This window comes from Tubulanus polymorphus, chromosome 2 (assembly GCF_964204645.1).
Source record: "Tubulanus polymorphus chromosome 2, tnTubPoly1.2, whole genome shotgun sequence".
NCBI lineage: Eukaryota > Metazoa > Nemertea > Palaeonemertea > Tubulaniformes > Tubulanidae > Tubulanus > Tubulanus polymorphus.
This window is the reverse complement of record NC_134026.1, coordinates 8,914,442-8,929,505: the sequence shown is the minus strand read 5'-3', so window position 1 is coordinate 8,929,505 and position 15,064 is coordinate 8,914,442. Positions and strand designations below refer to the sequence as shown.

The 15,064-nt window shown below is 39.7% G+C and overlaps 1 protein-coding gene across 1 annotated transcript; it reads left to right on the top strand.

Moving 5' to 3' along the window:
• The first annotated feature begins 346 nt into the window (after positions 1-346).
• On the top strand, positions 347-14,662 carry LOC141900801 (protein pelota homolog). The gene is made up of 12 exons (XM_074787839.1): positions 347-516; positions 1,709-1,801; positions 2,959-3,109; positions 8,527-8,617; positions 10,132-10,295; positions 10,801-10,861; positions 10,964-11,004; positions 11,097-11,217; positions 11,689-11,809; positions 12,022-12,093; positions 12,798-12,904; positions 13,167-14,662. The coding sequence occupies exons 1-12, from the start codon at positions 476-478 to the stop codon at positions 13,247-13,249; spliced, it is 1,146 nt and encodes a 381-aa protein (XP_074643940.1). The 5' UTR covers positions 347-475; the 3' UTR covers positions 13,250-14,662.
• Positions 14,663-15,064: the final 402 nt, after the last annotated feature.

Below are 15,064 nucleotides of genomic sequence, written 5' to 3'. Positions count from 1 at the left end.
GTAAATGATTTAACCAAAATATATCATTGTTGGAATATAACAATTTAATACAAAAACTTAACAATTTTATAAATGCTTTTTAGCGATGATCGACGGGTTCTATTTGCATTGAAGACGCTTTTAGTGTCCCTGGCCTCATCGCTGGCACTCGAGGCCAAGCAGTAATAAAGGTTCAGAATGTGCCTGACGATTTTTTATAAAAATTATTTTACGTGGATTTTTTATTCTAAATATTGTTCGTCCTATATTGCACACGGGATCGAAAATATAGTCTTTAGGTTCGCGCGCCGTGCGTCCAGCCGCGGCGGGAAATGCCGTAGTAGAAGTCCCGCCCGCAAGTGCTAACCTCGACTCTAACTAATGCTGCCATCTATGCCATATTGCGTAAAATGATGACACCTGTAAGAAAATCATAACTCGAAAAAGCAAAAATGACACGAATTTTCGATCATACGATGGGCTTTAAAACAACATCATGAAACTGAAATCTCGTGATATCGATAAAGCTGGCTTCGGGTAAGAATATAGATTCATAGAGACGAGAAAATGGCAAAAAGAAAGATCTAATCTAAATGAAAATTCATTTTTATTTGGTCGATGATGAATGAGAATGAAGAAGGCAGTGGATTGGATTGGATATTTAGCCGGATCCTGTTTTGTTTGTTGTATCAACACATTAAGTTTTAGTCTATGAGTATCCCAACAACGACTGGTATTCGGACTTATTTAGCTGGACACATCTTCACCCGTCAAGGGATTCGAACTCACTTTAAGCTTTAAAGCTGTTCCGGTGCGATTCAAGAATAGGGGACTATGTGTAGTGATAGTAATCAAATAAGTAATAATAATAGTAATTGATAATGATGATATATAATGATAGTTATATATATAGTAATTAATGAAGATTAGGGAACTAAACCTAACCTCTATCTCTAAACCTAACCTCTATCTCTAAACCTAACCTCTATCTCTAAACCTAACCTCTATCTCTAAACCTAACCTCTATCTCTAAACCTAACCTCTATCTCTAAGCCTAACCTCTATCTCTAAACCTAACCCTAAACCTAACCACTAGTCCCCTATTCTTGAATCTTACCGCTGTTCCCCGAACTCCTTGACCTCGCGAGTTATTACTAGCCGACCAGAATCTGGTTGTACCAATCGCAGCGCTTGTAACATACAACATTAGGCTTCTGTTGGTTTTCCCGTTAAATGGACCAATCAGTGAACGTTTTACCGAACAAGGAAGAATTTCGCAAATTAATATAGATAGGCCTGTAGCCTATAATATGATGTCACGCACAAAAGCGCCAATAATGAAATCATGCATCATGAGGCCAGGGGATTGGTGGAAGCGAGTTCGGGGAGAGATACCGGACCCCTGGCAAGTGAGGATGGACATGGCCTTAGTGTGATAGGCTATTGCACATCGTGCAATGGCTTGTACGTGGGAGAATAGTGCAGATAGAGGCGAGTGCAGTATCTCCCCATTGGTATTAAACCACCGAGGCTTGTTGCAATAACCCTGGACCCTCCTCCTCACCCTCTCAACAACACTATTCTCACTTAGGCTAACCCACTTATCCGGTCAAATATCTTGTAGGCCTCGTGAAATAAAACCGGAGTGCCGTCAAATATCCACTTTCAATGTGGTGGGTCTCGTTTCTTTCATTTATCATCAGAGGCCTATATGATTCTTCAATTGCAGGTCAGTAACGCTGATAGCTGAGGAAGATGAAGACATGTGGCATGCATATAATCTCGTGCAGGTCGGAGACTCTGTACGATCTACTACGATTCGGTAAGTTAGTAAGGTGGTAAAAAAGGGACGTTATCCTGGTGGTTCGCACCTCGTACGAATAGGCGAATAAAAATGTTTTTGACTTGCTAGTTAAATGTGTTTTAGTTTCATGATCTGTCCAGTTATTTTAAAGCTAAACACCAATAATTTGTTCACTACTGTCTGTCATACCCCCCCCCCCCCCCATGCGGCGATTGATCTTAATTTCGTTGATAATACATGACATTTGAAGAACATGACATTTACTATTATATCACTTAGTTCAGAATATGAAAGACTTGCATTCAGAAATAAACAATGAAAATTGATTTTTCATGAACTAATCTAATTGTGAGCATCAGTTTATTCAGGTCCCATGGGCAGGACTCGATCAGTGGTGGATCCATATTGGAGTCAAGTGGCGGATCCACAAGTAGTGCAAGGAGCATATGTTAGCATCACAATTTTTTGTGCGCCTTTGAAAAACAGCTGCAATTTTGAAATTGCGTTCAGATTTTGAAATTTTCGTGACCCCCCACATGGTTCCCACTGAACAGGGAAATTGGGAAAAACTTGGGAATTTGGAAATAATAATTCCTGGTCTGGAAATACTTGGGAATTTGATAAATTTTCCTCAAATCAGGGAAATGTTTGGGAAATTCATTACATTTCCCATTTTGCATTTGTCAGATTGGCTTTCTTCAGCGATTTCCCTTGAAAATCACCTTTATCAACCAGTCACCAGTAAAATGTTGACTGAAGCATGATAATGTCTGTTCATTTCCATTTGGAAAAATTGAAAAATTACCCATGGAAAATTGAAAAATCACCCATGAAATACTTGGGAAAAAGTTGGGAATTTTGAATTTATATAACTGTGGGAACCATGCCTCCAGCTATGCCGCTCACTCTTTGTGTATACTGCCTTTTCAAGCAGTAAGCCCCTATGACCTTTTCATTTTTTTTGTGTATGTCGAAGTCCACCCCTGTCTATTCGTGGCCCCACATGAAATTGGGGAATTGACTATAATCAATTTGACCGCCGAAATTGAAGTTAAGGGCAGGCCGAAATTAGAGTGAATTACCCTATGGACATTTTGAGAGAAGAGTAGTTAGTACATGGGGAAGGGTATGTACCACTATTTGTAGACCTCAATTATTGCGGTTTTGATTTTCAGAAAGGTGCAAACGGAAAGTGCTACGGGCAGTGTAGCGAGTAGTAAAGTTCGTACGACATTAACGATATCGGTGGAAAATATCGATTTCGACACGCAAGCATGCGTTCTACGCGTGAAGGGAAGAAATATACAAGAAAACCAATATGTCAAGGTGAGCATTGATTACCGCGAGATTTAAGTCCCTCACTTGCCCTGGGGCAAACTCTTTGGAAATCCGTACATTACCGGATGCCTCTAGTTTCAATCTTTTATCGATCACGTGGATGATCTAGACGTCTCCGGATTCTCCATTGTGGTTAGGTGGTTTAGTTGCGGAGTGCGGTTAAAAAGAGACACATTTGAAACATAGCATTTGAGTGATTAGATGACAATGAATATTGATATTTAATTTAGTTACATTCATATTTTGCAGTTACATGCATTTTACATGCATATTAGGTATGATTGCGTCAGATTTCATAGAATTGATTTCTAATTTGAAGTGAAAGATAAGTCTTACAATTAAATGATTACTTTTCAGTGATGTCTCTATTGTTGAATAAATTTTACAATATGCGGGAAGATACCATAAGTTCAAGTACACTACTAGAACACAGCAGGTACTATGAATTGTATTCAGGTTCAAACTGGTGGAACATACAGCAGTAACATCCTTCTCTTGTGATGAAACAAATCGGGAAACTACCACACTGTGTCATTGGTAGTTCTGCCTATATTGTGTTCTTGTTTGGTAATTCAGCCACTTTCCTGACAATTATAAAGTGATCATAGAGCGATCATACAAGCGTTTCAGGCCCATATCAGAACAGGCCCAAGCCAAATTTTAGTACGAGACAGATGATTGTGTTTGAAAAACCGGTACTGGAAATGACCCTCTTCGCTTTGTTTGAGCATTGTTTAGTATCGAGTGATTTTTTGCATGTCAGCGCTCTCTCTATATGATTGTCAAATTTGTGCTGTAGCTCGGTGGATAAAAAGTTCGACTCACAATCGAGAGGTTGCGGGTTCAAATCCTACCGAAACCATGCTATTCAGGCATAGATAGATAGATCGTGGGTCCAATCTATTTTCGTTTTTGCTTCTCTTCACCTGAAATCACAATTATCTAGTGGCCATTTGAATTGATGGCAGAGACTTGAATTAGTCACGATTTTTCTTTCAGCTGTAAATTTTTCTAGACGGCAAATTATTTTGACACAATCTTCAGGTAATCTAGCAATTATCAACATATGATAGATTCCGAAATGACGCCACAATATTCAAATAACAACCATCTATAGCCCCTCGCACGCTAGCGCTGCAACACGGCTTTGATGCCGACATGTTTGATATTTTTGACTAGGCACAGCAAGTATGCCCGAGAGCGCGCCTAATTCTGTGGCAAGGCCGCATGATTTAGCCGGATTGAGTTTCAATGCGCATGCGTGGAGATCATATTATTGATTAATTTGCCACGTGACATACAATCGTTGCAGATACAACACTCGAAGCTGCTTCATTGCTGCTAGTGTGCGGGAAAAGTTTTTAGCATCAATGCCGTTGGTAAATTGCTGTGGCGTAGTTGTTGCGGCGACTTTGACGCTAGTGTGCGGCCCGCTTAAAAGCTGGCACTAAATTAGTCGACGTCTATGAATAAAACCATTCCAATTCCCAGTCCGCGGGTGTAACATTTCATGTTACGATTGTAAGACAGCACCGATCTTTTTAGCTTTTTATATAGACAAAAAGTAATCGGTTCAAAGTTCAATTAATTCTACTACAGAAATACAAAGCCACGAAAGCTTTCAGTACAACCGTGTCAGCAAGCCCATCTTTTAGGATTTCTTACTTGTTTAAGTATATATTGCACGGAACCCCCTCTGAACATGATGTGTTTCCATCACCCTTTAAGGTTATTCCTATCTTGATATTTCCGAAAGTTTCTGCATGGAAATGAACTAAAGACCTGAGTGGCGGATCCAGATGGGAGCACCCAAGAGCACTTGCTCCAGTCGCGATGTATTTTCCTACGCCGTTTTGAAAATACAGTGGCAATATTTTTCAGGGCACTTTTTCCACGACCAGCAACTAATAAGACCGCTACGTCTCAGTACATAGAAATAGTATAAAATTGCACTGAAATATCACATTTTTAGACCCTTGGTTTTGGCTGCGTGGATTCTTTACTTGCCGTTTTCAATGTTCTTGTATCCGTCGATTCGTTCCTAGATATGCCCTTCTAGCATATTTGAAATATGAAATTGTGAAGCTGCTGCGTCAAGCTCCATGGGGCTTCTGTTTAGTGTAGCAAGGTAGTCCGCGCAATTAGAGGAATATATTAATTATTATTGATCCACTAAATATATCAAGAAACGACTGTTTGTACGAAGTAGCTGAAATACAAGGTTTTGGGCTAGATAGCGCATGGGTGTTATGAAAATTCTCTATGAAAATGCGGGTCACCGGTGACCGTGTACCACAAAGCGAAGTGTACCACGTAATGAAAGGGTTAACCTATAAAGCACTATCCCTCTGATTTTACTTATTCATTTACAATGAGGTAAAATGAATATTTGAATTTGATTTAGTTAGGTACACCATGATGAACTTTCATTAAATCTAAGTAAATCGTGTTAGTTTGCGGAGAATTGTCTCTTTATATTTGATGCGAGCAATAAATCTTGCAAATAGATAGATTTGATAGAACTGTAGATGATAGAACAAATAGATAAAACTGTGTGTAAGACTTTTTCCCAATAGACAAGGAGATACTATCAGTTTGTCAGTACACTCACAGACAGTCAGTACACTCTTATTTAAGCCTCATGAAGCATGAATTCGTCTCCAATGCAAATTGGTCGATCATATAACAGTGACTTAGTTCTTATGTCAGTGGTAAATAAGTCTGGAACCTATTTAATTGTGTCTCTAGTTGTTCTGCCTATCGTGTTTCTGTTTGGAGCCTTCGGAAATTCGGCTACTTTCCTGATAATGATAAGTCGCAGATTCCGCAGTTTATCTTACGCTAACTATCTTATCGTGTTGGCTCTCTGTGATTACACATTTTGCATGCATTTTACACTGATGCCTGTTTTGCAGTTTGTCCTCTTCCACGTTGAAGATGGTCCTATATTCATCATGAATTCACTGATCAGTTGTCAAATTTATGAATTCATAATGGCACTTGTAAACGGCAATAGTTCGTGGTTAATAGTATCTCTAGAACGTGCGGCAGTTGTACTCTTTCCATTCACATCTCGTTTGATATGTACACCGAGATTCGCTAGATTTGCTATATTGATCATTACTGCAGTGAATGCACTGGTTCTGTATCTTCTTCCAACTTTTTCGATTCAATTTTCCGAACAGTTTTTCAGATGTTACTTTGAATTATTCGACCAAATAAGATATTTCATCATAATCGTCATACACGTGATCATTATACCTTTGACTTTTATTCTAGCGTCAAATTCTGTTATAATAATCCAGTTATTCAGAGGTTCAAAAATGATTTCGTCTGATCAGAAAACTACAAAATCAAAACGTACGACAATAATGCTCGTAACAGTTTCACTCGCATTTGCAATATTCACACTTCCGTCCGCTGTGACTGTATTTTTACCATTCTCGAAGAAACGGAGAGAACTGCTATTGGACATTTTCACTCAATTCTGTTTTTGTAACTATGTGATAAATTTCTACATATATCTTTTACTCGGACGAGAAATTCGTGAATATTTCTGCGCGAAAATCCGCTGTAGAACTTCAGTGAAGTAGCCATTATATTTTCGTAAGTCCGATTCCCTTCAACGCATATTTGACCTCGAAATAGAGATGAGCTGGTCTTACGGCATATTAATTTGGTTCATTCTCGTGATCTATGCTTATACTTGGTATGTCCTTTAAAAAACAATTGAAACCTGCTTGGAACAAAGTACTGATGTTCCGGGGCTACAGAAAGAGACCGTGTAGCAACTCGGATTTCTATATAGTTGCAAGGGACAGACAACTGATGTAGAATATTCGGTATAGCAGTTTTATTCTTGATCCAAGGTCGGAGATCCAACTCGGTCTACAATCGTATAATTTCTTCCCTTCAGCCCATTACACATCACATTTTATACACATACATGATACTCAAACAAAAACAAAGACAGTACAATATGTTTCCCGCTAGAGAATTATATAGCTACGATGGGCAGTCTCAACCAGAGACAATACAAGTTGAGACTAGGGGCATCATACTCAGATTGACACTAATCAATGAACAAACTGATTAAATTATTTTTGAAATAAGTGCCACAATATCTATGTCTAAATAGATCCTATTCCTAGTCACAACTGCGGTTTTGGTCCGGTCGCCATTGCCGATGCTAATTTTTGACGACATGCATTTTATATGCTTCCAGCATTGTTTGTACATTGATAAATCAATACACTGATGTATTTTTGTATAAAAAAAACTCAATGACGAGATAACATCGTCACTGGCAATGGTGTAGAGATTCTCTATGTTTTCCTGTCCCCATTGCAAGTGAAAAGTGTATAAAGTCAAATATAAATCTAATCGAATAAAAGTTTCATCGTGAAAATGATGTAGAATGATTGTAGTCGTTATATTCTCTCTAGATATAAGCTGGAAAAGAAGCTGAAATTCTATGCTTTCTGAAGATTTTTATATTTTTTATTTTTATATTTTACATTTTTCCATAGGAAACATTTTTTTTTCATTTTAAGGTGTGAAGTTAAAAAGGATGATAATGATTATGATAATCATATTTTTGAACTTATTCTCATGAATGTGTGACAGGGTGTATAACAGCGTTCCTACTAGCAGCTAGCAGGAATATTCCCTTTGGCTCATCCTCCCTCTGCAGGGACTCGAACCTGATGGCATCGCTACACTCACCCACGGCACGAACCCCTGTATCAGTAGACCGGGTGCGCAGGTACATGCGCAGCTTTCCGAACGAAAACTGGCGGCACCAATCAGATTGCTCGTTGTATAATCGTTGAGGCAAATTTCAAGGAAGAACTATAAATGGGAAAACCCGGGCTAAAATAAAACGGGATTTCTGATTGGCTAAAAATCACATCATCTGAACTGCGCATGTATCTGCGCACACGGTCGATTATGGCAGGGTTTCGTGCCGTGGCAATCTCGATGCCATCAGGTTCGAATCCCTGCCGGTGGAGGATGCTTTGGCTCAGCGGTAGAGCGTCTGTCTTGGGCGCCAGGCATCGAGAGTTCGAATCTCGGGAAGGACAGATATTTCTTCCTGTTACATTTGGGGGCTCGTCCGTCTCTGCGATATCTCTGGGTCCAAGTTCATGTCGTCCCACAGTCGTCATGAGTGGTAATGTCAATCACCTTAGGGAATCACGACACGAGGACGTGTCTTTCCAAGAAGGGGTGAGTGTGACAGGGTGTATAACAGCATTCCTACTAGCTCAGCTAGCGGTAATATTCCCCTTGGCTCAACGGTAGAGCATCTGCCTTGGACGCCAGGCATCGGGAGTTCGAATCTCGGGAAGGACAGATATTTCTTCCTGTTACAAATGCATTGAAATTGATTTTTTTCGTTGCAGATGGGTGCTTACCATACTGTAGATTTAGAGTTGAACCGAAGTTTTACATTGGCTAAACGTTACTGGGATAGCGTTGCCCTGGACCGCATAGGTATGTATTGATTGTTTTGTAAAGGGGCCCTCGCGTAGCCTCACAGCTGGATACAGCAAAGGAAAAAATGGCCCACTGACTAGCCCACAGCCGATCTAGGTTTTACACAAAAACACGCGTGTTATTCTCAGATGGCTGCTGTGTGATGATTGATAACTAGAGGAATCATGCTCGGAATAAGACGATAGCACCGTAGGCATGTACTTCTGCGCAAAAATCTTGTGCCTTTAAAAAAAAATTTGTCCATGCCCAAAGAAGGGCACATTCTTACAAGACGAGGTAGATAATTTTAAACAAAAAGCTCATAATTCTTCAAGATTTTGTCTGGAAGCTACTTGAAACCTCTAATCTCATTGCAGTTACTTTTCTAGAAAGCACTTCGCGTCAGGACTTTAACCCTTTCACTGCTGAGGCCTGTGTTTGCCCTGTGCTGAGCCCTTTTGTCAAAATTTGACTTTTTGAAAAAATAATTGCAATTGATCTATTTTTCACATATGAAACACATAAGACTAATTGTGAATATATTATTTCATAATTTTGACATTTGGTATCCCATAGCGGCCATTTTGATACATATGGCTGACCATACCAGGGGCGGATCTAGAGCCCAATTTAGGGGGGGACCACCTAGTAAATGTAGCTATGATGATACTGTATTGACACCGAGCAGCGTAGGTGCGAGACGTTCCTAGCCCGTGCGGGGGTCTGGGGGTCCTCCCCCAGAAAATTTTTGAAATTTAACTCTGTTTTGGGGCTATTTCCTGCATTCTGAAGCAAGAATTCATGACAAATACTTTCCCCTTTTCTGCTGCTGATCAACTAAAGCATAAAAAACGATCTTCATTTAAAGGAGGGAGGGGGCCGGGCCCCCTCCCTAGATCCGCGCCTGCATACTAAAAACCATCATTTTCCGAAAAAAGTCACTAAAAATCGAAAATAAAAACCTATAAAATGATTATGGAGAGATGGCAGCACTGTACGGTAATGGGAGTAATATTATGGAACGAACGCCAGAATAAAGAAAAATCCAAATTTTAGTTATCATTTTGATTTTGCCACTGACACGCATGCGCAATCTAGAAGATTTTGATGATTTGCAAAACAATTTTTATAAGGTTTTTTTTTGTAAGGTGCTGACTATTCAAAACAAAACGATCGCTGTTGTTCGCAGGTGATCCAAATTAAGCGAGTTCTACTGTAAAATCCATGCTTCAACTAATCAAAATAGTATTAGTGTCGCATATATGGTAACTAGCTCAAAAATTAGCTCATTTCTTAGAAAGTTGCTGCAGTTGGCAGTGAATTCGGCATAACAGGAACACTGCATTTGGGCCAGCAGTGGCACAATGAACCCTGGATAAGGCTTAGTTCAGTTTTGGACCTCTCAACTAATCATAGGGCATACGTCCGGTTTCATGAGAAAGTTGAAGCTCCTCAACGAAAACAAGAAATAACAACTTCTTAAAACATGATATTCTTTACCTATACAACTTACTTCGGTATCTATTTCACAGAATTGGCGACGGATCCGACGCAATCCGCCGACCTTGCAGCGGTTATCATGCAGGAAGGAATAGCCCACGTTTGCCTAGTCACCGGCAGTATGACGTTAGTTCGCGCCAAGATCGAAGTCAGCATTCCAAGAAAACGTAGAGGGTCTTGTTCGCAACACGACAAGGTATGTCAAATTCAAGTACGGTGAATTACTCTCAAGTCACGTCAGATCAACTCGGATAACTGTTAGTTTAACATGTTTGTGGCACTGTGTATCAGGGGTAGATTTAAGATGTGGTCTCTGGGGTCTGGACCCCTGCCTTCTCATTGAGGTGGCCCTTTTTCTCAAGAAAGATGTCGTTAAAACCTATAAATTTGACAGATATCCTCTTGGAAACCTTTTGGATGTTTTTCTTATCTAAAACCAAGGCAGAGCCATGGGGAACCCCAATAAAGACCTTTGACTTGGCTGCTATATCCAAGAAATGGCTTTTTTCTTCTGGGTGCAGGCTTTTGAATTTTCCTAGACCTGTCCCAGATTGTATACAAAATATATATCACTAAAGTTGCACAAACTTTCGTAGTCCCAAAGGCCTGACTGGCGTAGTCTACTAATGTTCAGCTTATAGTTTCATTATTTGAGAATATAAGCTATGCATTTGCGTGTACCAGTATGTGTTTTCTTCCAGGGATTAAAAAGGTTTTACGACCAAGTAATACAAGCCGTACAAAGACACGTCAATTTCGATGGTAAGGACAGTTTGTGGATATTTGCATGGTCGTCGAGATACTTAGATATTAAACGTTTCAACATTTAAACTTTTCAACATTTTCAATTCGAATCTATTTCAGTGGTGAAGTGTGTACTAGTTGGTAGTCCTGGATTCGTTAAGGTAACGTTCACTTAGATGGTTCTCTGCGACCTTCGGTTTCCATTTCTCTTTTAACAGATTAACAGATGATTGAACCCGGTTTTAAATTTCAGGATCAGTTCTGCGAATACATGTTTCAACAGGCGATTAAAATGGACTACAAGATCTTCATGGAAAACAAATCCAAATTCATAATGGTGCACACTTCATCCGGCTTCAAACATTCATTGAAAGGTAGGCCTATGCTGGAATCAAGTTCAGAGTTGATATTTGCCCATGAAAAGACCTCTTCAAGACCGCTCAATTGATGATATATAGTCAGTGCTGCTTAATTCGGAAATATTTGGTTCCAATCTGCATAATATCACACTCTCGTTGGAGGGCCCCAAAAACCCCATTGAGGCTTTGCACCTTTGGTACTCGCTTTGAAAAAAATAATACCAGATTTTTCAGTGGCAGTTATGGCAACTCTGACTGCTGAGTCAGTGCACTTGTGTCATTTCATAATGGTATAAATGGATCAGCTGCTACTAGACTTAACTTATATAGACTGCACCTATATCTTGACCAGTGACCCCAACCCTAGAAATCAAGGAAAGCTTCCGCCCACTGTTGGGTAACAGGCGAGCATTTTAGGGGGTTTGACAGTATTTTAAAGTTTTGATTGATCGTGACACGTCGTGTTTTATGTTTCGATATTGATAGAGGTGCTGTGTGATTCTGGAGTTGTTAGTAAATTAGCCGATACTAAAGCAGCCGGTGAAGTGAAGGCTTTAGATGATTTCTATCAAATGCTTCAAACCGATAGTAACAGAGCATTCTACGGGTAAGCGTTACATTTCGGGGGCCCATTTTTCAAGAGAAGTCTGCGCTTGGTTTGATCAGTAATTTTCATGAACTGCATTTCAACAGAATACTATTACTTTGACTTTTTTTCATGAATCGCTGCCCTGTTAACATGATTTACTGGTGTAACATGATTAGAATTATTTCTTAACAAAACCCAAATATCTTCTTATTACACGATTATCTTTTCAGCATCAATCATGTAGAAATTGCCAATGAAGCTCAAGCGATAGAAACATTGCTCGTATCCGATGAATTATTTAGGTAAGTCCACCCACAACGATTTTACTACAGAACCAGGCGCAGATCTAGGTGGTGGTCTCGGGGGCCGGACCGTACCTTCCCATGAGGGTTGCCCTTTTCATCAAAACAGAGATTGTAAAATGTGCAAATTTGTTCACATCCTCTGAGAAATTGCAACCTTTTGCCATCCTCAGAAGGGATTCGAACCTGATGGGATCGCTAGACAGCCACAAACCCCTGCCACACTAGACCGGGTGCACAGGTGCATGCGCAGGTTTACCGCACAAAAACTTGCAGCACCAATCAGATTGCTCATTGTATATCGCTGAAGAGATTTTTCACGGAAGAACTATGGATGGAAAAACACGGGCTAAAATAAAACAGGATATCTGATTGGCTAAATGACATCAAACAGGAAATCTGATTGGCTAAATGATATCAATGTAGCTGCGCACTCGGTCTAGCGTGGCGGGGTTTCGTACTTTGGTGAGCCTTGATGCCATCAGGTTCAAATCCCTGCTGGGGAGGACGCGTTTCGCCTTCTTCTAAGATATCTAAAGTGGGACCCTAGTGCCATTTGACATGGCTGCCTCTATATCTAGAAAATGCCTTTACTTTTGTACTGGACCTCGGCCTTGAATTTTTCGACATCCGCTCCCGTATAACGTCTCCGACCACTGCCGCAATTATGAGATTCGCATTGCATCAAAAATAGCACATTTCAGATCTAGTGACTTGGAGAAACGAAAACGCTATGTCGCGCTCGTCGATAGCGTAAGAGATAATGCCGGAGATGTCAAGATATTTTCTAGTTTACATGTATCTGGTGAACGTAAGTAAAGCAATTTCAGATTTAGTCCAAGAGAGACAAGACATACTGAAGAATCTCACAAAGACTGAGCTGAAAAGATGACATGCCCATAGCTTGCGATTGCTTCGAAGGCGATTTCAACTCAGTTTATTCCACGACAACTAAATGCCAACTGCTAAATAAAATGCTGCGTAACCTAAACACAGGCTAGACATACGTCGTTAAGAGATGCCGGCTACCGCGATAAAACTTCAGATTGTTTTTTCTTTCTATTCTATCATAGAACTAGGACAACTATCCGGCGTAGCTGCAATCCTTCGATTTCCGATCCCCGATCCCGAAGATTTCAGCGATGACGACGATTGACGACGTCCGAACTTTAGGTTATAGAAAATATTTTGTGTTCAACTACTTATCGTTTAATGGAAAAACCGAGATTATTCGCCGCGGGTGTTCCTCCCGGCTCGAATGGAACCCCTCTTTCGTGACTTTTAGGTTTTTGAAAGTACGGTGGAACCTGGCTAAGTCGTCATCTATTTTTGAGTCCCAATATTTGTATTTCTTTCCAATTTAATTTAGGAAGTGTCAGTCTCCAACCTAATGATTGTTTCAGCTATGATGACTCGAGTGAGTTTGTCTGTACAAATATGTACATGTATATACAGGGTAGATATTTGGAGGAAGATACTGCTGTTCTCTATTCTGCCAATGCATTATAAAACATAAATTTTACTCGCATCCAGTTCCACAGTTGGGAGTTAGAAATGTATGGAATTCAATCCGTAGTTAAATTCAGATAACCCAGGGTGAAGTTAAAACTGATCGATGATACCGATCTCGTGGTACATCAAGGATTCTGTCAAATGTTTTAATCTAGTGCTAAATATGTACCCTGTATATATTCATATCATTGTGATAGCCACTTTGTAGTTAGTTGATAGGTGATACCATAGGCGGGACAGAACACCATAATATTGTACCATAAATCAGACAAGATTTTATTCCGACTTGTCTTCAAAAGAAAACTACAGTCAACTTCGCTTAATTTGTATCTCTTGGTACTGTTTGTTTTATACAGATAATACGTAATTCTTATTTGCTATGAATTATTTATAATTCGTAGAATTAGCGATTTATCGGCTATTAATTTGTATAAACTATAAATTAAAACCTGCCATTGGCCAATGGCGGCGTTTGTTCCAATGCCATTGGAACAAACGCCGCGTACCATGGCCATTCACTGTTTAGACTTGACTGGCGGGAAAATACGGCACGCTCAGTGCCGATAGACTGAGGAGTAATTGATTAGCTTGCCACACCAAATCACTGCCAGCAGGTGGGACAATGGGATACGAATTACAGGTCAAATTTTCAACTGATTTAAGAAAAGGGACCGTGGACATGGCTACGATTTAAGAATTATCCAATGAAAATCAAAGGGAATAACGCAGGAAAATTCGGGACCTTTCATTTTGATACGAATTAACCGATGACGAATTAAGCGAGGTTGACTGTATAAGTTTAAATGAGCAATTAATTTTGCTGTGTTTAGCCATATTTTAGCAAGAAAGCTATGATACACATTCGCACCCACGGTATTCAGTTATCTGATTATCTTCTATTCCCAGTTTAAGAATAAAGTGTAATCGCTTGGTTTTTCAATTTGCTTCAAGTGCAGATTTTATCCAATATAATATATTGCAATGTTGAAATTGCAACATTATTTATAGATGGTTTATTTTTAAGTCTCGAATAAAGGATCTGTAAATACGTATATACACGCAAGAGATGCAATTCTTTTCGTCTTCGACGGTATCTTTTTCTTCAAACTCGTGAGATTTTGACAGAAGCATAGTAAGATGAGGATTTGCGTTGTTTTAAGACCCAGTTGTTAAACCATCTACAGTACTCATCGATTAGCTCGCTGAAATGCATCACAAACCATGAACAGAGGAGGCACCGATGCGCTTATGTTCTTCGAGATAAGTGGTTTTGTCATATACAGTAGTCTCCCCTCAATTCCAATCTTTTGGGACCGTAAAAATGTGTCCGACTTACCGGTAAGTGATATCCGAGTTGGATGTTATGTAGTTCATATACAGTGTCACAAAAATTATTTCAAAAAATCATCCGAGTTGAATGGTTATCCAAGTTTATTGGATCCGACTTGGGTAGAGGGCT